Source organism: Maniola hyperantus, chromosome 26 (genome assembly GCF_902806685.2).
Source record: "Maniola hyperantus chromosome 26, iAphHyp1.2, whole genome shotgun sequence".
Taxonomy (NCBI): domain Eukaryota; kingdom Metazoa; phylum Arthropoda; class Insecta; order Lepidoptera; family Nymphalidae; genus Maniola; species Maniola hyperantus.
This window is the reverse complement of record NC_048561.1, coordinates 3410677-3433551: the sequence shown is the minus strand read 5'-3', so window position 1 is coordinate 3433551 and position 22875 is coordinate 3410677. Positions and strand designations below refer to the sequence as shown.

The window sequence follows — 22875 nt, the reverse complement described above, 5'->3', positions numbered from 1 at the left end:
TTCAAATGTGATCTGAAACAAAGCCTTACTTTCGAGGGTGTTTTTACTGACATACTATTGATTCTTATCAAAATTAAATAATTGATCATTTGTAATACGCATTTTAGACCAAAATTGCCCTTTACATCAATTTAATTTATGAAATATCGTAAAATTAAAACTAACGCCGCAAACAAAACGAGACGTAGGTGGCGGTGCCGCGGCGCCTATAATCTCCTCACTGACACCACATTAGTATCTACATTGCACCCATGCGAAGCTGGGGCGGTCGCTAGTCATCATCAATCAATCAATCATCAATACTTATAATAAAACTGTAACAGGTCAAATTCTGTACATTGAAGATATTTTGAAATTTTTTTCGAGGGCACTCTATAATCGATACTGAACCAAAACTGAAATTTTTTCATTTTTGTCTGTCCTGTCTGTCTATCTGTCTGTCTGTCTGTCTGTCTGCCCTGTATCACGGCCGCGCATCACGCTGAAACTACTGAATGGATTCCAATGAAACTTGGTACGATTTGAGGTCATACTATGAGGAAGAATATAGGATACTTTTTATCCCGAAATTCAGCATGGTTCCCGTAGGAGAGGTGACGAAAGTTAAAATGTATACTGAGTTGTAGTTCATTAACGCGTAGTCCGATTTCATTCATTCTTTTTTTGTTAGGTATTGTAGGGTACCAAGCAACGACAACAATCTCGAAAAATCAAAGAGTCCCACGGGATTTTAAAAAACGTAAATCCACGCGGACGAAGTCGCAGGAATCAGCTAGTAGTGAATAAAATACTAAATGCTGGGTCTTAAATGTAGCCGTCGCGTCGGGTGAAAAGATTAGTCAGCCTACTGATTTTGTTCATGTAGTAGCTGCTTGCGGAACGCCGGGTGTTTGTCATCAGTCTAAAACCAAGCACCACGCAGGAAGGCTCTTTTCATGTCCCCTTAAAATTCATAATAGTGTCCAAGCTTTTCTACCCGCTGTGTACAGTGCCTACGCGGGGTAGACAATAAGGTACGTCGACCCTTAGAAACAGATTAGAAACAGCAGTTTTGTAGAGCAATGTCTTTGTCGTTGAGACCGACAAACGTCACATAGGTATGAGTGACAGAGACAACGCTCTACAAAGCCAAATCTCATTCTGAATCTGAAGGTCGATGTACATTATTTCTGCTTCGTACTGTACTTGCGTAGATTTTTAACTTCTATACTAGGTCTGATTTTACAGTTTTTTTTAGCATTTTATCGATAAATCAAATTGTTACATAGATACATCACTATTATATAGAGGGGTCAAGCGATAATAGTTTTTTATTGGTATTATTATTGTAAAAGGTGAAGTTCAAACAACTTAATATTCCCAGTGACTAACGGCCGAATATTGAAAATTAGATGGAAATCTTGACATCAGTACCCCTATTATAAATGTAAAAGTGTGTCTGTCCGTCTGTCTGTCTATATGTTTGTCTGCTTGCTTTTCACGGCTCAACCGTTCAACCGATTTTGACGAAATTTGGTACAGGGATAGCTTCCCGGGGAAGGACATAGGCTACTTTTTATCCCGGAAAATTGAACCACAGGATTCCCACAGGATTTTAAGGAACCTAAATCCGCGCGGACGAAAGTCACGGGCATCATCTAGTAATATTATAAATGCGAAAGTGTGTTTGTTTGTTGGTTTGTCCTTCATCACGTCGCAACGAATTGACGTGATTTTTAGGATTACGTATCTCAAAAGAATAAACGGAAACCCTTACGGATCACTTTGTGGTCTGTCTGTCCTGTCGGTCCTGTCAAGAAACCTACAGGGTACTTCCCGTTGGCCTAGAATCATGAAATTTGGCAGTGTAGGTAGGTCTTATAACAGACAGTAAATGGATATATAGATAAATAAATAAAACCTTTATTTACAAAACAAGTTATTTTGGTGTCGTTTACTAGTGGTCTCTAACTAGTGGAGACCATATAATATGGGTTCCTAGTGGGTTTTCCTGAGGACTAGGAAAGTTTTGCGGGTTAGAATTTTTTTAAAATACATATCTTTATTTTTAAAAAAGGCTTTTATACACCATGTACAGGACAACCCTATATATTTATTACCCTATATATTTAGAGATTATTAATAATTACAGTTACGAAGATACAAACAAATATATATAAATATATAATATGATGATGAAACGAGTTATAAATAAATAAATAAATATATAAAAATATATAAAAATCTCTATATTATATACAAATGAATCGCTGAATGTGTTGCTGATCGCAAATCTCAAGAACAGCTGAACCGAATTAGCAAATTATTTTTTTATAATAATATTCCTTGAAGTACGAGGATGGTTCTTACGGAGGGAAAAATTAAAAAAAAATTGGCTGTTAAAGAATCGACTGTTAGGCGGTACGAAGTTCGCCGGGGCAGCTAGTTATATTATAAAAATTGCTAGTACAGTAAACGCTTAATAAGTAAGTAGATAGGTAGATATATGTAATTAAAATAATCCAAGCTCTTTTTATCACCGCCCTGTGACTTAAGTTCTGATAACGTTTTGTAATGGGTTGTTAACGTCAATTCGGTAATTCCATCTATACTTTATACTAATAAATAAAATTGAAGTGTCTGTCTGTAATTTTGAAATAATAGTTATTTGAACTGTACCATAACTGAATCACATGTTTATAAATTTTTGTCTGCCTGTCTGTCTGTTTGAACGGGCTAATTTTCGGAACGGCTGAACCTATTTTGACGGGACTTTCATAGACAGGTAGAGGATTAACGAAGGAGTAACATAGGCTATTTTTTTATTATTTGGCCATGGAACCCTAATTGATCATACCTACTTTTTTTGGCGAAACCCTAGCTGGCTATGTTGATAATGATAAATAATAATTATTATAAGTATTGCAAAACATTTATTGTGATAAAGAAATACTATGACGTTAATTACCTCCGTGGTGCAGTGCGTGCACTGTTGTATTAAAAGTTGGAGATCTCGGTTCGATTTCCGGCTCGAGTCTGATCTGGTGGGAGGCTTCGGCCGCGGCTAGTTACCACCCTACCGGTAAAGACGTAATGCCGTGTAGAAACCGATTAGGAGTATACCTACCGGGTAGCTTCCATCGACTGCCGTGTAGGCGTGACGGTGCGGCGCGGTTATGAGTCTTTTTTCACAAACGTTTTATTTAGGTAACTCTCGGACAGACCGTGGAACCCCTGTGAGTGATGCGACCCTTCCCCGGAACCCCAGGGTTCCGCGGACCACCAATTGGGAATCTCTTTCTAGTGAATCAAGTGACAGGGATCAAGATATCAATAACATAGATCATCATTTTATCATGCGCTCATTGAGCCGGCAGGGATTAGTCGGGATGATGGCAAGAGACCTGATGGATTGACGCTGGTTCCCTGGGAACGGGGACGGGCGCTAATGTGGGACGCAACTTGCGTTGACACATTGACCCCGTGTCATATCAGGAAGACAGCATCAAGACCGGGAGCCGCAGCAGAAACAGCTGAAAACGGCAAGCGGCGCAAGTATGCCTCTCTTATAGAGAGTTACATTTTGTGCCGTTTGCCGTGGAGACCCTGGGGCCATGGAGTCTTAGTGCTAAAAATTTTTTACGAGACATTTCACCGCGATTAATAGCCTCAACTGGTGACAGAAGGGCTGGCTCATTTTTTGCGCAACGGATCAGCCTGGCTGTCCAGCGCGGAAATGCAGCCAGTATTCTTGGCACCATTCCACGCGGTCATGATTTATATAGTAATTAGATAAGGCTAGCTTTAAGTTTTATTGTATTAAAAAAAAAAAAAAATCATTTTATCATTATTATGTAGGTATAATAGTTTTAAAGTTGTTACAGTAGACTAGTTAGATTTTTAAGAAAATATTAGTTAGAGAAAATTTTAGTGTTAACGGATGATTAAATGTAGTTTAGTTTACCTATGAATATTATAACGAGCGAACGCAAGGAATGCCGGTGTACGGACAAACCTGATCTGCTAGGTGATTCTCTAACTCAGTGTCTAACACTAAATGATAGCCACGGAGGTTGTTTAGTTCTACATTGCTGCTTCACTGGGTGATATTAAAATATTTTTTCGTAGAAAACCTTCAACGGATTAAAAAATGAGCTCCGTGCCTATCATTCAGTGTTAGAAACTGAGTTAGCGAATCACCCCGCAGGTTTTTGTGATACACCGTAATTGTCAGTAATTTAATATTTTAAATGTATCTTTGTTTTTAAATAAATAAATAAATTTATTTAGAATTGAATTTTATCGATATTATATTATGATTATACGCACATCACTAGAGTTGATTTAAATACTCTGATGTGATAGCAAAATTAATAGTCCACTTTGCAGATGCCAAACGGCGTATACTAGTTTATTAATCTGTTTGCAACATGAGGTGAGTGTAAAAACTGTTTTAAATAACTACTGCCTACCTACCTACCCTCCTTTACCTTCCTAAACTTGTGTCTGTCTGTCTATCTGTCTGCCAACGGTTTAACCGATTTAGATGAAATTTGGTACAGAAGTAGCTTACATCCCGGGGAAGGACATAGGCTACTTTTTACCCCGGAAAACCAAAGAGTTCCCACGGGATTTTAAATACTTAAATCCACGCGGACGAAGTCTTGGGCATCCCCTAAGTACACTAAATACATCATATCAGTACCCTTATTATAAATGCAAAAGTGTGTTTGTTTGTTGGTTTGTTGGTTTGTCCTTCAATCACGTCGCAACGGAGCAGCGGATCGACGTGATTTTTTGTATGTGGATATAGTTATTAACCTGCTACTTTTTATCCCGAAAATTCAAAGAGTTCCCCGGGATTTTGAAACCTAAATCCACGCGAACGAAGTCGCGCGCATCAGCTACCTAGTAGGTAGTACCTATAACCTAGGTATAGACTAAAGTCGCTTCCCGCTGTGTGCATGTTTAAGTACGCGACAGGTCGAGATGGCAATCGAGGTGGGAACGCCTCGCACACCCGGACAGCCTCCGCGCTAACCCGGTGCGGGCGAGCGCGGGTGACGTGCGGGTGCGCGTGGCGTCCCCCCGCCTCATATCCCGATTGCCATCTCGACCTATCTTATGGCTAATCTAAATATATAAAAGGAAAAGGTGACTGACTGACTGATCTATCAACGCACAGCTCAAACTACTGGACGGATCTGGCTGAAATTTGGCATGCAGATAGCTATTATGACGTAGGCATCCGCTAAGAGAGGATTTTTGAAAATTCATCCCCTAAGGGGGTGAAATAGGGGTTTGAAATTTGTGTAGTCCACGTGGACGAAGTCGCGAGCATAAGCTAGTTTCAAATAAGTATGATATCAGATTAACGGATGGACGGACAGACGGACGGACGGTCCCGTTGACACCCCTCTAAAAAAACTCTTTCGCAGGTTACAAGCTGTACCGATTTTGATGGTGACGCTGGCGATCTGTTCAGCTGATAATATTAGATGGCACACAATCAAAACTACTCCAAGCACAGGTACAGACCGTACAGTTAACCTTCAGTTAACATATTTTTTAAAGCATATTAACAACTTTGCAGCCTTGCATAACAAATAACTATTATTCATGTATCGAATCTTCTTGAATTAGAATCTCCTTCATAGCCAGACTTGTGGCCATTAATATAGAAACTTCTTACTGAAACCTTCACGGTACTGGCGCCTCTTATATCAAGCATCTAGCGTTTTCCTCGCGGCTGTAGTGAGATGAAAAGTTGTGTGTTTCGCACGGCTGCAAGTTTATTTGCGCTCTAGCCTTTGAATTCCTCGCTACGCTCAGGATTTTATTTTTTGAACCTTAGAGTCCTTCGATAGTCATAGTCATAGTCATTTATTCATAAATACACATTATACGTCAATTACAATAATTTATATATTTTTATTTTATTATTTTATTAATTATATTTTTTTATTATTCATTATAGGCAAACGCTTGACCACAATCACACCTGATGGAAAGTGATGACGCGGCCTAAGATGGGACGCGTTTACCTAGAAGATGCCTCTTCACTCTTGTTTTAAAGACCCCCGGGTTGTAATTGGTAGGAAACACATCATGGAAGAGTATTCCATACCTTAGCCATGCGTATGAGGAATTACAACGCTTGCTCGGAATTCAATACAAACTCTCGCGACAAAGTTACAACTTTGCAGCCTTGCATAACAAATAACTATTATTTATAAACTACTTACATTTTCAGCTCCTGTGACGTGTTATACGCAACAACAAAACGTAGGCATATGCGTGAAAGCTTCCATGTGTGACTTGGCGCCGCCGCAGATTGACCCCGCCTCGCTATTCAGCTACAGGTACACAATAACTACTCATTGCACGTTTTTTTTTAAAGAATTAAGCCATACTAATCAGGACTAATATTCCCCTTTCCCCTCTAACTAAGCGTAAAGCTTGTGCTAGGAGTAGGTACGACAATAGTGCAACGGGTGGGGTTTGAACCGCCGACCTTTCGGAATTCAGTCCGCTCCTCAACCATTGAGCTATTGAGGCTCAAGTATTGCACTCAATATCTACAGGATGTAACCAGAACGCTAGCAAACACTTAGCGTTATTGTTATACAACCTAAACACAATTCAATACCAACAACCATTTGCCTTCGCAATGTATAGCGTGCAAAACTCTGGTCAACGCCCCACCTATTGTTTACCGCTTTTTGTCCGTGTATATGACGTAACCACAACTAAAGTTCACTCGCCTTCGTGAATTGCAAAAACTGTAGGTAACCCCAAAAGTCCCTATAGGAGTCCTATGTCCAGAAGTGAGCGTCTAACGGTTGACTTTGGTGATGATGATGATAAATATTGCATACTACCTGATGCCCGCGACTTCGTCCGCGTGGAATTAGGTCTTTAAAAATCCCGTGGGAACTTTTTGATTTTCCTATAATCTATGTCCATTCCAAACTTCATCCAAATCCGTTCAGCCGTTTTTGCGTGATTGAATAACGAACATCCAAACATCCAAACATTCACACTTTCACATCTATAATATAAAAATGAATCACAATGTCTTGCTCATCGCAAATCTCGAGAACAGCTGAACCGATTTCGCTAATTCTTTTTTTATAATATTCCTTGAATACGAAGATGGTTCTTACGGAGAGAAAAATTTAATTCAACCTCCCCCTCAATTTTCTAAACTCCACCCGAGCGAAGCCGGGGCAGGTCAGCTAGTTTATAATATTAGTAGGATTAATTAATTAAATATAAAAACGTTTCATCCATGAACCAGCTCGGTGAAGGTCGTTCTATATCAGGATCCTATACTAATAGGAGTCCTATGTCCAGAAGTGAACGTCTAACGGTTGACTACAGTGATGATGATGATGAATATTGCATATTTTCAGGATGCAAAGCAAATCGGCAAATGAGTGTACTTTCCTCGAGACCTGTTGTCCTAGGGACAAAGTTAGACTGGAGCCAGTGCCGCCTTCCCTCCAGCCGCCACCAGGTTGCGGGTACACCAACGCTGGCAGAGAACGTGCGGGAACTGGTAACGCTGACTTCACTGAGTTCCCCTGGATTGTTGCTTTGTTGCGGAATAACAACCAGTGAGTATCTAAATATATAAAACCGGCCAAGTGCGTGGCGAGCCACGCGCAGTGTACGGTTCCGTAGTCACAATCCTCGAAAAACAGATGTAAACTCCTTAACCTGTGAACCCTACTTAGCCATGATAGTTTTCCTTTAAAATTGATTATATATACTACTGCTGTGAATTTTTTCACGTTCCTATATACTACCATTTGATTGATAGAGGGGGGGGGGCACTTGACTCTAATAAAAATTAACACTTTAAAACATCATATTATTTTACAAACGGATCTAGTAATCAAAAAATGATGTTCACAGACCCACAGTATTTTTAAAAGACCTATTCAACGATACCCCACACTATGGGGTAGAGGAGAAAAAAAAAAGTTCATCCCCACTTTACATGTAAGGGAGCTACCCTAAAAAAAATATTTATCAAAATTTTATTTCACCACTTTTTCGGCGTGATTAATGTTTATACCCATGCCAAATTACAGATTTCTAGCACTAATAGTCTCTGAGATTAACCGAGGACGGACGGACGGACGGACAGACGGACAGACGGACAGACGGACAGACGGACAAACGGACAGACAGACAGACAGACGGACGGACATGGCGAAACTATAAGGGTTCCTTGTTTACTACGGAACCCTAAAAAGGAAAAGACTGACTGATTGGCTGATCTATCTACGCACAGCTCAAACTACTGGATGGATCGGACTGAAATTTGGCACGCAGATAGCTATTCTGACGTAGGCAACCGCTAAGAAAGGATTTTTAAAAATTCAACCCCTAAGGGGGTGAAAAAGGGGGTTGAAATTTGTGTAGTCCACGCGGACGATGTCGCGAGCATAAAGCTAGTACTTAATAATTAGTAAATATAATTAAAGCGTCTGAGTGTTTGGTTTGATAAATCCCACCAATCCAACTGTCGGTCGCTCCCGCAGGCGGCAGTGCTGCGTGACAACAAGATTTATGACAATAATAAAAAAAGCTTGATTTTACATTTAAAAAAATTGTCGTACCTACAAAGACACAAAATCGTACGTACTAAGACACAAAACCCTCAATAATGTAGGGTGTCCGTGGTCCGGCCTTTCTATCCAAATGCCCGGCCAAACTGGCTGGTTTGTCCGGCTATTAGGTTTGGCGACCTGGCAACCCTAGATACGACGATATATACTTGTCAAAACTTTTTTCAACAGAGGTGGCTGGTACGAGTATCACGGTGATCACCTCGGAGGAGGCGCGCTCATTCACCCATCCGTGGTGTTGACTGCAGCGAGCAGCGTCTGGTTTTTACACCCTAGTGCTGTAAGTAGGGTGCATTAGGGTGAATGCGAATTTGGGGTTATTCCGAATCATTTTTTGGGTTCCGTGCCTCAAAAGGAAAAACGGAACCCTTATAGGATAACTATGAAAACCATGAATTAAGGGGTTATATCACACAAAAAAAATTAAATTGTGGTCACGAACTAGTAATTAGTATTTTCAATATTCGAAGTAAGATAACTATATCAAGTGGGGTATCATATGAAAGGTCTCCACCTGTGCATTCTAAAACAGATTTTTATTTATTTTTATGCATCATAGTTTTTGAATTATCGTGCAAAATGTCGAAAAAATACGACTGTAGTACGGAACCCTCAGTGTGCGAGCCTGACTCGCACTTGGCTGGTTTTTTTTATGTACTTTCTAGTACGGGATATGAAAAATGTGCTGCATGTTTTCAGCTGATGTGCCGAGCTGGTGAATGGAAGACGAAGGATGAGGAGGAGCCCTACGTCCACCAGGACCGTTTAGTCGAACGTATTATCGTGCACGAGCAGCGCGGTCATCATCAATGTGAGTGATTTTTCAAAAAGCTTGACTGGACAAACCATCAAACCAATAAATCTACAAACAGACATATTTTCGCATTTATAATATAATATATAAGCAGCGAATTTTTGATGATTGGTAGTGATTTTAAGAGTAACTATTTTTTTTGTCACCAGACCTTAACAACGTAGCATTGTTGCTGATGGTTACTCCATTCGTGATCCAACCGAACATCAACGTGGCCTGCCTCAGCCCGACAATGCCACCCCCCGGGACTCTGTGCTACAGCATGGACTGGGAGGACGACTCCTTCACGGGCGATTACTACACCCGAGTTCAAAAAAAGGTACAGCTCACATCAACGTGGCCTGCCTCAGCCCCACAATGCCACCCCCCGGGACTCTGTGCTACAGCATGGACTGGGAGGACGACTCCTTGACGGGCGATTACTACACCAGAGTTCAAAAGAAGGTACATCTCACATCAACGTGGCCTGCCTCAGCCCCACAATACCACCCCCCGGGACTCAGTGCTACAGCATGGACTGGGAGGACGACTCCTTCACGGGCGATTACTACACCAGAGTTCAAAAGAAGGTACAGCTCACATCAACGTGGCCTGCCTCAGCCCCACAATGCCACCCCCCGGGACTCAGTGCTACAGCATGGACTGGGAGGACGACTCCTTGACGGGCGATTACTACACCAGAGTTCAAAAGAAGGTACATCTCACATCAACGTGGCCTGCCTCAGCCCCACAATGCCACCCCCCGGGACTCAGTGCTACAGCATGGACTGGGAGGACGACTCTTTCACGGGCGATTACTACACCAGAGTTCAAAAGAAGGTACATCTCACATCAACGTGGCCTGCCTCAGCCCCACAATGCCACCCCCCGGGACTCAGTGCTACAGCATGGACTGGGAGGACGACTCCTTCACGGGCGATTACTACACCAGAGTTCAAAAGAAGGTACAGCTCACATCAACGTGGCCTGCCTCAGCCCCACAATGCCACCCCCCGGGACTCAGTGCTACAGCATGGACTGGGAGGACGACTCTTTCACGGGCGATTACTACACCAGAGTTCAAAAGAAGGTACATCTCACATCAACGTGGCCTGCCTCAGCCCCACAATGCCACCCCCCGGGACTCAGTGCTACAGCATGGACTGGGAGGACGACTCTTTCACGGGCGATTACTACACCAGAGTTCAAAAGAAGGTACATCTCACATCAACGTGGCCTGCCTCAGCCCCACAATGCCACCCCCCGGGACTCAGTGCTACAGCATGGACTGGGAGGACGACTCCTTCACGGGCGATTACTACACCAGAGTTCAAAAGAAGGTACATCTCACATCAACGTGGCCTGCCTCAGCCCCACAATGCCACCCCCCGGGACTCAGTGCTACAGCATGGACTGGGAGGACGACTCTTTCACGGGCGATTACTACACCAGAGTTCAAAAGAAGGTACATCTCACATCAACGTGGCCTGCCTCAGCCCCACAATGCCACCCCCCGGGACTCAGTGCTACAGCATGGACTGGGAGGACGACTCTTTCACGGGCGATTACTACACCAGAGTTCAAAAGAAGGTACATCTCACATCAACGTGGCCTGCCTCAGCCCCACAATACCACCCCCCGGGACTCAGTGCTACAGCATGGACTGGGAGGACGACTCCTTCACGGGCGATTACTACACCAGAGTTCAAAAGAAGGTACAGCTCACATCAACGTGGCCTGCCTCAGCCCCACAATGCCACCCCCCGGGACTCAGTGCTACAGCATGGACTGGGAGGACGACTCTTTCACGGGCGATTACTACACCAGAGTTCAAAAGAAGGTACATCTCACATCAACGTGGCCTGCCTCAGCCCCACAATGCCACCCCCCGGGACTCAGTGCTACAGCATGGACTGGGAGGACGACTCTTTCACGGGCGATTACTACACCAGAGTTCAAAAGAAGGTACAGCTCACATCAACGTGGCCTGCCTCAGCCCCACAATGCCACCCCCCGGGACTCAGTGCTACAGCATGGACTGGGAGGACGACTCTTTCACGGGCGATTACTACACCAGAGTTCAAAAGAAGGTACATCTCACATCAACGTGGCCTGCCTCAGCCCCACAATGCCACCCCCCGGGACTCAGTGCTACAGCATGGACTGGGAGGACGACTCTTTCACGGGCGATTACTACACCAGAGTTCAAAAGAAGGTACATCTCACATCAACGTGGCCTGCCTCAGCCCCACAATGCCACCCCCCGGGACTCAGTGCTACAGCATGGACTGGGAGGACGACTCCTTGAGGGGCGATTACTCCACCAAAGTTCATAAGCAGGTACATCTCACATTAACATGGCCTGCCTCAGCCCCACAATGCCACCCCCCGGGCATTTATGGTACAGTATGGACTGGAAAGACAACTCCTTCACTCTCTCGGTACTCTGTGAATCGCTCTCACTTCCATCGTAGACACACTTACTACCATGTCAAATCGTAGTCAAGGGCTGACTTGCCATCAGTACCCTCATTATAAGTTCGAAAGTGTGTTTGTTTGTTGGTTTGTCCTTCAATCACATCACAACAGAGCAACGGATCGACGTGATTTTTTGCATGGGTATACTTAAGGACCTGAGAGTGACATAGACTACTTTTATCCCGGAAAATCAAAGAGTTCCCTCGGACTTTTAAAAACCTAAATCCATCCATCCATCCAAACGAAGTCGCGGGCATCAGCTAGACTATATATATAAAAGGAAAAGGTGACTGACTGACTGACTGACTGACTGACTGACTGACTGATCTATCAACGCACAGCTCAAACTACTGGACGGATCACGCTGAAATTCGGCATGCAGATAGCTATTACAACGTAGGCGTCCGCTAAGAAAGAATTTTTCAAAAATCAACCCCTGAAGGGGTAAAATAGGGGTTTGAAGTTTGTATGAAACTCTGTCAGTTTTGAAGTGTCTATAAAGAAGTTTTGTAGTTAATATTTTTGCAATTAGCAGTATTACATATTTTATTAAGCACATAGTTAAAGATCAACCCTAAGGGTGTAAAATAGGGGTTTAAAATTTGTGTAGTCCACGCGGACGAAGTAGCGGGCATAAGCTAGTTGTTAATAATAGCTATAGCATAAGCTAGTAGACTTGAGCCTTACTGTACCGTGTTTCAAGCGGAGTTATTTGCTCTCCGAAGGGCAATTGAAAAATTCTCCAAGGGGAAGGACGATGAGGTGTGCATTCTCAGCGACTCCAGGTCATCACTGGACTTGCTGAGAAACCACAGGTCATTTCACCCCTTGGCCTTTGCAATAAGGAAGCAAATAGCAAACCTCCGCCAACAAGGCAAGGAAATACGACTGTATTGGATAAAAGCTCACGTGGGCATCGAGGGCAACGAACGCGCTGACGAGCTGGCCAAACAGGCAGCTCTCCACAAAAAAAGCAAAGCGGATTACGACGCCTGCCCCGTTTCGTATGTAAAACGACAAATCAGACAAGCTACCCTCGACGTCTGGCAGAAGAGATATAGTGAAGGCGACACCGCCAACACAACAAAAGCTTTTCTGCCAGACGTCAGGAACGCCTACAAAATCATAAGGACCATGAAACTGGACTCGACCACAACGCAAGTTCTATCGGGACACGGTGGATTCGCATACTACTTGCACAAATTCAAGTGCAAGGCGAGTCCATCGTGCCAGTGCGATCCAGAGGTGAATGAAGATATACTTCATTTGCTGCTGGATTGCCCGAGATTCGCAAAAATACGATTCGAAACCGAAATAATTTTAGATGACAATATTACACTAGGAACAATAAATACATTTTTGGAGAATAAAGACAAAAGAGATATATTTTTAAAATTTTGTAAATACATAGCAGAAAAAATAATAAGTCAAAACAAATAATCAAGTTATTTATATATGTGCTATAAAACATATAGCACATATATAAAATAAAAATACAAATAATAAATATAAACTAAATAAAAATACTTATAAATTAGCCACAATAATGTTATTGTGGCCAGTACCTTAACAAATATATAAAATAAAATATCACAATAATTATATATGTACCTTCTTTTTTTTTTTACAAGCAAAGGCTCTTTACTTCATGTTATAATAACATGAAGTAAAAAGACCAACAATAGAAATAATATATAAAATAAATATTAAACATAAAATATTAAATATATAAATGGAAATAAAATTTTAGATTTTATTTCATTTAAAAATAATTAAAAACGTAATACCAAAGACTCTGATCTCCACGTCAGAGGTAAATAGAGCAATCTATGATTTAAAAAAAAAAAAAAAAAAAAAAAGCTAGTTGTTAATAAAACATTAGCTCTGTTTCAAAAATTATTTGTATATTTCCAGTTAACTTTGTTCTTGGTGGATCAAGATGAATGTGAGACAAAGAAGCATCCCGATCTAATCTTAAAGGACTTGAACCACTCACTCACCTGCGCGATGATGGCGCCCGATGTCCACACGTCCCTCATGAACGGCGGTATGCCTCTCGTCTGTCCTGCAGGGGTGAGTTTGTACGACAAAATATCCTTAGTATACTTTAGTTGTAAAGTCCGAAATCCGTGTACTTATTCTTTTATACAAGCAAGTATCTTCAGCGTAGTGTGGGACGCCCTCCAGCACGATGGACCGACGATATAAAGAGGCTGGCGGGAAGTGGCTAGATGAGGAAGGCTGAGGACCGGGTGTGGTGGCGCTCTTTAGGGAAGGCCTATGTCCAACAGTGGACATCCACAGGCTGATGATGAAGATGAATCTTTTATAACTAAAAAGTATTTGCAGTCCTGCGCGTTGCTGAAACGAGCTGCAGGTCAAATCCACGCTCTTTTACCATTTATATAATCTTCAATTGTGTAATATGCTGTTTCCAGGAGCATACTTTTAATAAATTACAATTTGAAGTAATTACGTTCAGTAATTCAGTAAGTCGATTTTGTAAAACCTGCATCAATCATTATTACAATCTCAATTGTTGCGATTGGCTGAATTTGTGCTATTCTTGTTGCAACAATGCATTGTAGCCAATAGTGAGCGAGCGCCAACCAATCAGAGGTGATTGCGATCGTGACATTGTAGCTGTCATTCTACCGCAATCGCGCAGCTGCAGGCCGATTGCCGTAAACTGACATGTGACATCGCAATAGAAATATCCTTAAGAATCGTGATCGTTACAGTTGATAAATTTGCTATCGCGGACGACTAATGCACTATATCGCATTTGGTCATTATCGACATTTTGATGACGTATTGGTAGCACGGACCTATTTATAACCCGACTAAATCGAATATCTATGGTAATCACTTGGTAATCTAGCAATTTACATGGACATAACAGTCTCCTAAATTTGGCTACGTTACTTATTACAAATAAGTAGTTAGTCTGTGGTACCTAACTATTTAGAACCCCAGACCACAGAGTACAATTTTTTGTTGTTTTTCCTTAGTTTACCCGTTTGTTTTTTGTGATTAATTCTGCAACTTTGCTTGCTCCTCGGACTCCGGAGACTTAGTTTTTCTCACTGAACTTATACGCAAATGCCTGGGCACTGATTTGCCTAAGTATTGGGACCCTTATTGACGGACTGTGGCTGCTTCGAGAAGTTGTTGTGTGACGAGGTGTGGTAGAAGTTAGAACTCGTAAGTTAACAAACGTTATCATTAAATACAAGTAAAGGCTCTCATGCGGGTTTCCTCACGATCTTCCTTTTCCTTCACAGCTAAGCAAGTGATATTTATTTATACAATGGTATTAAACTCCGAAAAGTTAGAGGAGTTTTAACAGCGTTTCATAAAGTACCTATTATACAAATTGAGTCCATTGCTACTGGTGGTTATGACTTCATAGTAAGTACCTCCACACTACAAGTGCTTTCTCGAGTATGTTTCCTTATGTATCTAGAGCTGCCTAAAATGTTGCTCTTCATATGAAAGTTTGGATGTTTCTTACTCCTTCGCACCACAAATATTTAAAGAAACAATTTGGATTAGCTAAATTAGTAACAAAGATACCATATACACTGATTCTAAAGTCTTCGCAGACAACATCATACCTAAACAAAAGCTGGTAGTGCCTAGTGGTATAGATTAAGCAACACAGTCAGTGGTCACTTACTCAGTTATCATAATTTTTTTTCAGGCAAAGGTGATACAGTGCTGCATTCATTTCTTCATCCTGACAAAGATATGGATTGGGATATGTTGTGAACTCGAGCTCTTGGACCCCGTGCAGAGACAAATAAAATAATGAACGGTGCCAGATTAGATTTATAAGAAGCAGATGGTGATATAATTAAAATGTCAGAATCTAATCTACTTTAATAAAAGAATACATAAAAAATCATCAAAATGTTGTTTTATTTGCCTAAATAATTTAAATTCCAAAGTAATTTCCAAAGCTAAATCAATTAAATCAGAAAATGATTTGACTTTTGGACATTACTTTGGGGAATAATTTTAGAAGTCCCCCGAAAAGCCTAGTGGTTAGGATCTCCACCTCTGAATAATTGAAGGTTGGGGGTTCAATTCTAGGTACGCATCTCTAAGAGTTATGTGCGTTTTAAGCAATTAATATACTTAACTTGATTTAGCGGTGAAGGAAACATCATGAGGAAATCTGCATGCCTGAGAGTTCTCCATATTGTTCTCAAAGGTATAAAGGTATACTATTATGTTCAGCCTGTCGCTGGCTCACTATAGAGTACGGTTCTCTTGAGTGTGAGAAGAGTTTTGGCCATAGTCTACCACGCTGGCCAAATGCGGATTGGTAGACTTCACACACCTTTGATAACATTTTGGAGAACTCTCAGGCATGCAGGTTTCCACACGATGTTTTCCATCACCGTTAAAGCAATGATATTTAATTATTTACTTAAAATGCACATAACTGTTCTCCAAGAAGTTATAGGTGCGTGTAAAAAGTACTCTGTGATTCTCATTTCTCAGTGTTAGTATACCTCTATATTTAATGTACTCTGTGCATCAAACCTACTAATGAAAGAGTCATCACATATTCTTTTAAAAGTACTTATGAGACTTATATTAATCTAAAAATGCTTTTATACTATTATACTAGCTTCTAAAATTAATAATTGATTTCTTATCTAGCAGAAGAATTACTATAGCCTTTTTTAATCCCTTTCATAACTTTATTTTAATTAATATGAGTAGTAAAACGATTTGCGGATAGCTTATGTCACTGATAAAAACACCTCTCGAGTTGTTTCAATGAAAACCTCATTTGACGTAACATTTGTCGAGGTTCTTATATGACATCAAACTTCAAAACGCGTCCGCGATAGCATTTTTCATACAATAAATTTTATCGATAGTGTAAATGAACTGTCAAAACATTTTTTTGTCCACATCTATCCTTTGTGGACTGTCTCACCGAACCGTGATAGGAAAACCATATTTTGACATTGATGCTGTCATTAAATGATAGATGCAGTCGATTCGCAATCGGCCTGCAGTTATAAGATAAGGCTCTGACAGAGACAGACAGACGGACAAGTGCAATTTCACTTAAGTACCTATAGCCTGGAGCCCTACCGCGGTAGTTTGACAGCTACAGTGTGACGATCGCAATCACCTCCGATTGGTTGACGCTCGCTCACTATTGGCTACAATGCATTGTTGCAACAAGAACAGCACAAATTCAGCCAATCAGAACAATTGAGATTGTAATAATGATTGATGCAGGTTTTAGACAATGGCCCTACAGATTTTTAATTCCTAGGAATTCTGACGTTTCTTAATGTTACCAGAGATAAAACAATTCCCACAAAGAAGAAAACTTTAAATAAATCAATTGCCGCATGTATGGAAGATCATCACTTGAGAACAAATCAACCGATTTGGCCGATTTTTTGTTGTTTTCGTAAAGAACAAGGTTTTTGTGAAAGAATTTCTTAAAAAATCCTGAATCATAATAATCTAAGCGTGTACTTTTAGGCACATCAAGATGAATAAAATTAAAAGGAACTAAAAATAAACTTAGAAATGTTCAACATAAAAGTCAAGGTTACATCCTCAAATCAACCGATCCCATTGCTGCCAGTTTTCACTTTCCATTGTTGAAGATTGCACCCTATTTTAGTGCGAAGTTGTGTCTTAGGGCTTTTTATATTGATAGGGATTTCATGTAATTTAGGGTAAAATCGAACTTCAGGTGGTGGTCACACTGTTTTTCATACGAAGTAGTACTTAGAAATTCTTCGTACAAATAACTCCCCTGATGTATAAAAATGACAACGTCAGAATTCCACCGAATTAAAAATCAGAGTAGGTATAGACCTCAGAGATTTCGCTTCGCTCAGTCAATAAATCCCGCAATAACTTTAAACTCGCCTAAGTTACACAACTTTACATATTTTACACCTCTATATCTATTTCTGTTTCAGAACCCAGCTGATCTCCGGTATACCTTAGTGGGTTTAACAACGTACGGGTTGGGAAGGGAAGGTCCCATCGTATATACTAAGTTGCCAGAGTTCTACGACTGGGTCAACAGCCAGCTGTCCAAGCAACAAATCAGCGACCGACCTTATAATTTAAACTCTTTTTAAACTAAGAAATCTCTAACGATGCATCCACACCGCAGTTAACATTTGTCGAGCTGTCTATGTTAGATGAAATTAAATGATTTATTTGTTCCTACAAAGGTCTTATTAAAAATTGTGCCAGGGACCCTAAAGTAAGTTTGACCAACCTGTATCTCAGCGTCCCCGCTCTCCCTCCTCTGTCTACACTAATATTATAAAGAGGAAAACTTTGTTTGTTTGTTTGTTTGTTTGTTTGTTTGTTTGTTTGTTTGTTTGTACTGAATAGGCTCAAAAACTACTGGACCGATTTTAAAAATTCTTTCACCATTCGAAAGCTACATTATCCACGAGTAACATAGGCTATATTTTATTTTGGAAAAAAATAGGGTTCCGTAAGATATTTGGGTTTTTCGGACACAAGGTGTAAAAAATCAACCAGAAAAGTTACTTATTTTGCGTACGCTGCCTAAACTATAAAAGATAGAACCATAAAATGTTCTAATTAATTGTAGATCTTATAAATATCTACAAAAAAGTCCGCGACACACTATACCCATCTATGTCGAGTGAGGCACAGCAACCATTTTTTTATTTAAAAATCTTGAATTTTTTTTGGACTACATTTAAACGCGTTTATTTTACTCATGCTATTAATCCTTATCAAAATAAATGATTTCATCACTAAGAACAGTTTATGGAGATAATATTTGGTCTTTGAATGATTAAAATTGGACGTTTGGTTTTGAAGTTATGGCGAAATTAAAATATTACGATTTCTGCTGCACGGCCCGTTGTATTATATAAAGAGGTAATGTCGTTAAGTTTGTTTGTAGGGGGTAATCTTTAGAACTACTGAACCGATTTTAAAAATTCTTTCACCAGTAGAAAGCTACATTATTCCTGAGTGACATAGGCTATACGGGATCTTTAAAAACCTAAATCTACGCGGGCGAAGCCGCGGGGATCAGCTATATTATATAAAGAGGTAATGTCGTTAAGTTTGTTTGTAGGGGGTAATCTTTAGAACTACTGAACCGATTTTAAAAATTCTTTCACCAGTAGAAAGCTACATTATTCCTGAGTGACATAGGCTATACGGGATCTTTAAAAACCTAAATCTACGCGGGCGAAGCCGCGGGGATCAGCTAGTCATCTATATATATATAAAAGGAAAAGGTGACTGACTGACTGACTGACTGACTGACTGATCTATCAATGCAAAAAATCACGTCAATCCGTTGCACCGTTGCGACGTCATTGAAGGACAAACCAACAAACAAACGATGGTAGAGGTGTCAAAAAAAAATCACGCAAAAAATAATGTACCTATTTAATTTCAGCCAAATCCGTTCAGTAGTTTTTGCGTGATTGAGTAACAAACATCCAAACATATTAGGATTAGGATTTTCATTAGACATCCCCCCCCCCCCTTCCCACCCTGCTCACTCTCTATAGGGTCATAATATCAAGATCAAGGTACCCGTGCGAGGACAGTACTGGCGGGTCGCTAGTAGGTATTAAAATAAGGGGTTAGTTTTAAAATAAGAGGTAAATAAATGAAAAACCAGATTAAATGCTTAATTAATTTTTAATAAATTTAATTTTTAATAAATGCTTTAAATAATTAAATAATTACTAAAAAAAAAAAAAATTTTGATAAACACATAATTCCAATTGTTGTGATTGGTAGAATTTATGGTATTCTTCTTGCAACAATGCATTGTAGCCAATAGTGAGCGAGCGCCAACCAATCAGAGGTGATCGCGATCGTGACATTGTAGCTGTCATTCTACCGCAATCGAGCCCCTGGAGTAAACGCTACAGAGCACGGGTCTCCTCTCAGAGGGAGAAGGGTATTGTGGCCATAGTGTACCACGCTGGCCAAGGGCTCTTTAAAAACTGAAAATTTTGTAAATTGTTTTGGCTCTTCCATCTCAAAAGGTTGCCGGCCACTGCACTAGGGTATCACAGCTTGGAGTAATTGGGTATTTTTTCCTACTTTTGAGTTTGATTTTGATAAATATTATTACTTTATTATAAACTAGGACGAAAATAATGACGTACGCTGAAAAAAATATTAAAATCCAACAAAGATTTACAAAGTTACAGGCATTTTAATTTTGGAGTGGGAGGGTCTTCTATCCCTTTCTCGCAAAACGAAAATATGTATGAAACCGCACGAAGCTACTATGGCATTTAATAAGATGTGACGTCAAAATGCTATAACGCTATCTCTGTCTAATCAGAAATATGCTTATAACTTTTTTGTTATTTGATCGATTTACTTAATTAGTTTTTTCAGTTTACGTCATACGTCATAGTCTTCTTCAAAATATATGAAATGAAAAGGTGACTGACTGACTGATCTATCAACGCACAGCTCAAACTACTGGACGGATCGGGCTGAAATTTGGCATGCAGATAGCTATTATGACGTCGGCATTCGCTAAAGAAGGATTTTTAAAAATTCAACCCCTAAGGGGTGAAATAGGGGTTTGAATTTTGTGTAGTCCACGCGGACGAAGTCGCGAGCATAAGCTAGTTTATAATAAAGTAATAAAAAAATTGGAGTCAAATACCCAATTATTGATCAGTTTAAAACATAAGGCATGTCGCTGATGCCTTCCATCGCGATCTTGGTGGATATCCAGTTGTAGAGCTCTGGCACCTTGGCGTAGACGCCGGGGACGTCCGCCTGCCCGCAGCCTATGCCGTAAGCTACCAAGCCCACTACGGCGTAGCGAAGATCAGCTGGGTTCTACAATATATAATATAATATAATAATATAATAAAAAATATATATATATATATATATAAAGTTTTTAGTCCGAACAACATGAGATCTCACGCGCCATTTTAACTCTGTGTCAACTGTCATGTCAAAAGTACATCCTTGTACTTTACACATGACAGTTGACACAAAGTTAAAATTTAAAAGTTGCCGTAAGCTACCACGGCGTAGCGAAGATCAGCTGGGTTCTACAATATATAATATAATATAATAAAATAATATAATAAAATATATATATATATAAATATTTTGTATACAAACTACCCTCAACTAACATTGAAAACTTTTTTGAAATTTATTCAACGCAGCTGGAACAAAGGAAAAGATCAATAGTTTTTGGGGATTTTAATATAAATATTCTAAATAAAGACCGATGTAGTAAGAAATATATGTATATACTACAAGATGTAACGTGTACCTAGACGGTCTCGTTACACCTTTATTATAATTGTTTTCCTTTTTATTTTGCAATAGAATTTTGACACTGACAGGCATTTGTTTACATCGGTAACATAACCTCTACCCATTATTATCTTCAAGGAGACCATAGATCAGTGTTTTGACAGTTGTTTTTTTTTTAAAACGAAATTTATAGTAATTGATGGAAGACATTTGACATGACTAATGACTTGTCACTTTTCTTCCAAAATTCGTACGTGATATTCGGCTCTCTCCGGATTTTTATGAAATATGAGACGTTTTGTGGCGAAATGCCTAGAAAGCAGTAATTTCGGCCTTGAAGGCTTCACCTTAATATGGATATTATGAAATAACAGCGCTAATGCGGTAAGTATCCAAATTGTATAACCTCATTGCGCCATACAATTTTCAACAAGAAAATTATATACTAACTAGAATTTTCTTGTTGCAGCTGTTCCCCTGTGTTCCCCATGTGTTCCCCTTGTGTTTCCCTATTTATCGCACTATGAGGTGATTTGCTTCAAAAATATGTGTTTGTGGAACCTGATTAGAACATGGTGTTGAAATGTCCCTTCACACAAATCGGCCTGCATCCGAGCATCTGGTGCGTCGGTTTATAAATCTTAATCAGTGAACTCTTTAAAATATCCTCCGGCGCGTGGCGAACGATATATTTTATTAATTTTAGTACAAATTTTTCATAACCCTAGGTCTAATATTTAATAATGTAAAGGGTACCTATATTTCGTAGAATTAAGATAAGGCAAGGAACGTAGGGACGCTATTCATAGTAATTTATTTTAAATAGAAAATTATATTATAATTCAAAAACTTTTACAATTTTTCATTGTTTTGATCCTCCAACATATTTATCTGACATTTGTCGTCTCGTGAGAGAGTCCACGACGGAGTAGGCCCGAAATCCCTGCCTTGAGATTAAAGGTTCAGGCCTCTGCTCGGCTATCCGTGCGTCGTTCCTCCGGCTGGCTGGCGCCCGAATCTTATCTTATACTGTAGGGGAGGGCCATCCTTCTCCTACCCCTTATTTGCCCGCTGGAAGGAAAAAGGTAAGTATTCTCCACCTTACCTCACCATATAAATAAATTTCTTTATTTTTGTAATTTTTTTTTAATTTTTCACCTGCGCATTGGGGGTGAAAAATATTTTTATATGACATTTGGCGCCCGAACAGGGACCTGATTCTTTTTTGGGATCCTAGTCGTGTTGATTCTCATGGTTTGGTGGATCAATATTTTAATTGCCCTCGTTCTTGTCTTACTTAGTGTTTTGTAATATTTTAAGGTGTATTGTAACCGTGTAACCTATTTATTGTATGCCTAGATACTAAGATGTTTGTCCTAGCATAGCTAATTTAAGTGTTCTTTCATGTTAATCAAGCGTAGCTTATTTTGAGGTATATTGTGTATTACTTATTATCTATTGCGAGTGAAATTTAATGATAAAGCTTTGTATATCTATAGATTTTGTAAACATTACCATGTTCGGTCAAGATTCTATTAGTATGTCTGGAACGGAGTATAGTTCATCACAAATTGTAAGTAATTATTATGTAAACAAGCATTTCAATCTTCAAAATTTAACTTAACATATTTTCTTGGTAAGTCTTTGTCTTTTAGAGTTCTTAATCGTATTGCCCTTAATGCCAAC

At 39.9% G+C, this 22875-nt stretch overlaps 2 protein-coding genes across 5 annotated transcripts in view; one reads left to right on the top strand and one right to left on the bottom strand.

Annotated features, from left to right (window-relative positions):
* Positions 1 to 22875, bottom strand: part of LOC117994095 (phenoloxidase-activating factor 2-like) — a 56772-nt gene that overhangs the window by 11057 nt on the left and 22840 nt on the right. For 3 of the 4 annotated variants that reach the window (XM_069507561.1, XM_069507564.1, XM_069507563.1), the window contains one exon: positions 19589 to 20754. In XM_069507561.1, coding sequence (XP_069363662.1) covers positions 20587 to 20754 — 168 coding nt within the window. In that variant the 3' untranslated portion in view covers positions 19589 to 20586. Of the gene's footprint in view, positions 1 to 19588; positions 20755 to 22875 lie in introns of those variants that run through there. The other variant, XR_011238214.1, reaches the window with a different exon arrangement.
* Positions 4345 to 18115, top strand: LOC138404178 (phenoloxidase-activating factor 2-like). Its single transcript, XM_069507565.1, has 9 exons — positions 4345 to 4414; positions 5418 to 5509; positions 6233 to 6341; positions 7395 to 7598; positions 8790 to 8898; positions 9318 to 9429; positions 9582 to 9751; positions 13804 to 13962; positions 17856 to 18115. The coding sequence occupies exons 1-9, from the start codon at positions 4410 to 4412 to the stop codon at positions 18018 to 18020; spliced, it is 1125 nt and encodes a 374-aa protein (XP_069363666.1). The 5' UTR covers positions 4345 to 4409; the 3' UTR covers positions 18021 to 18115.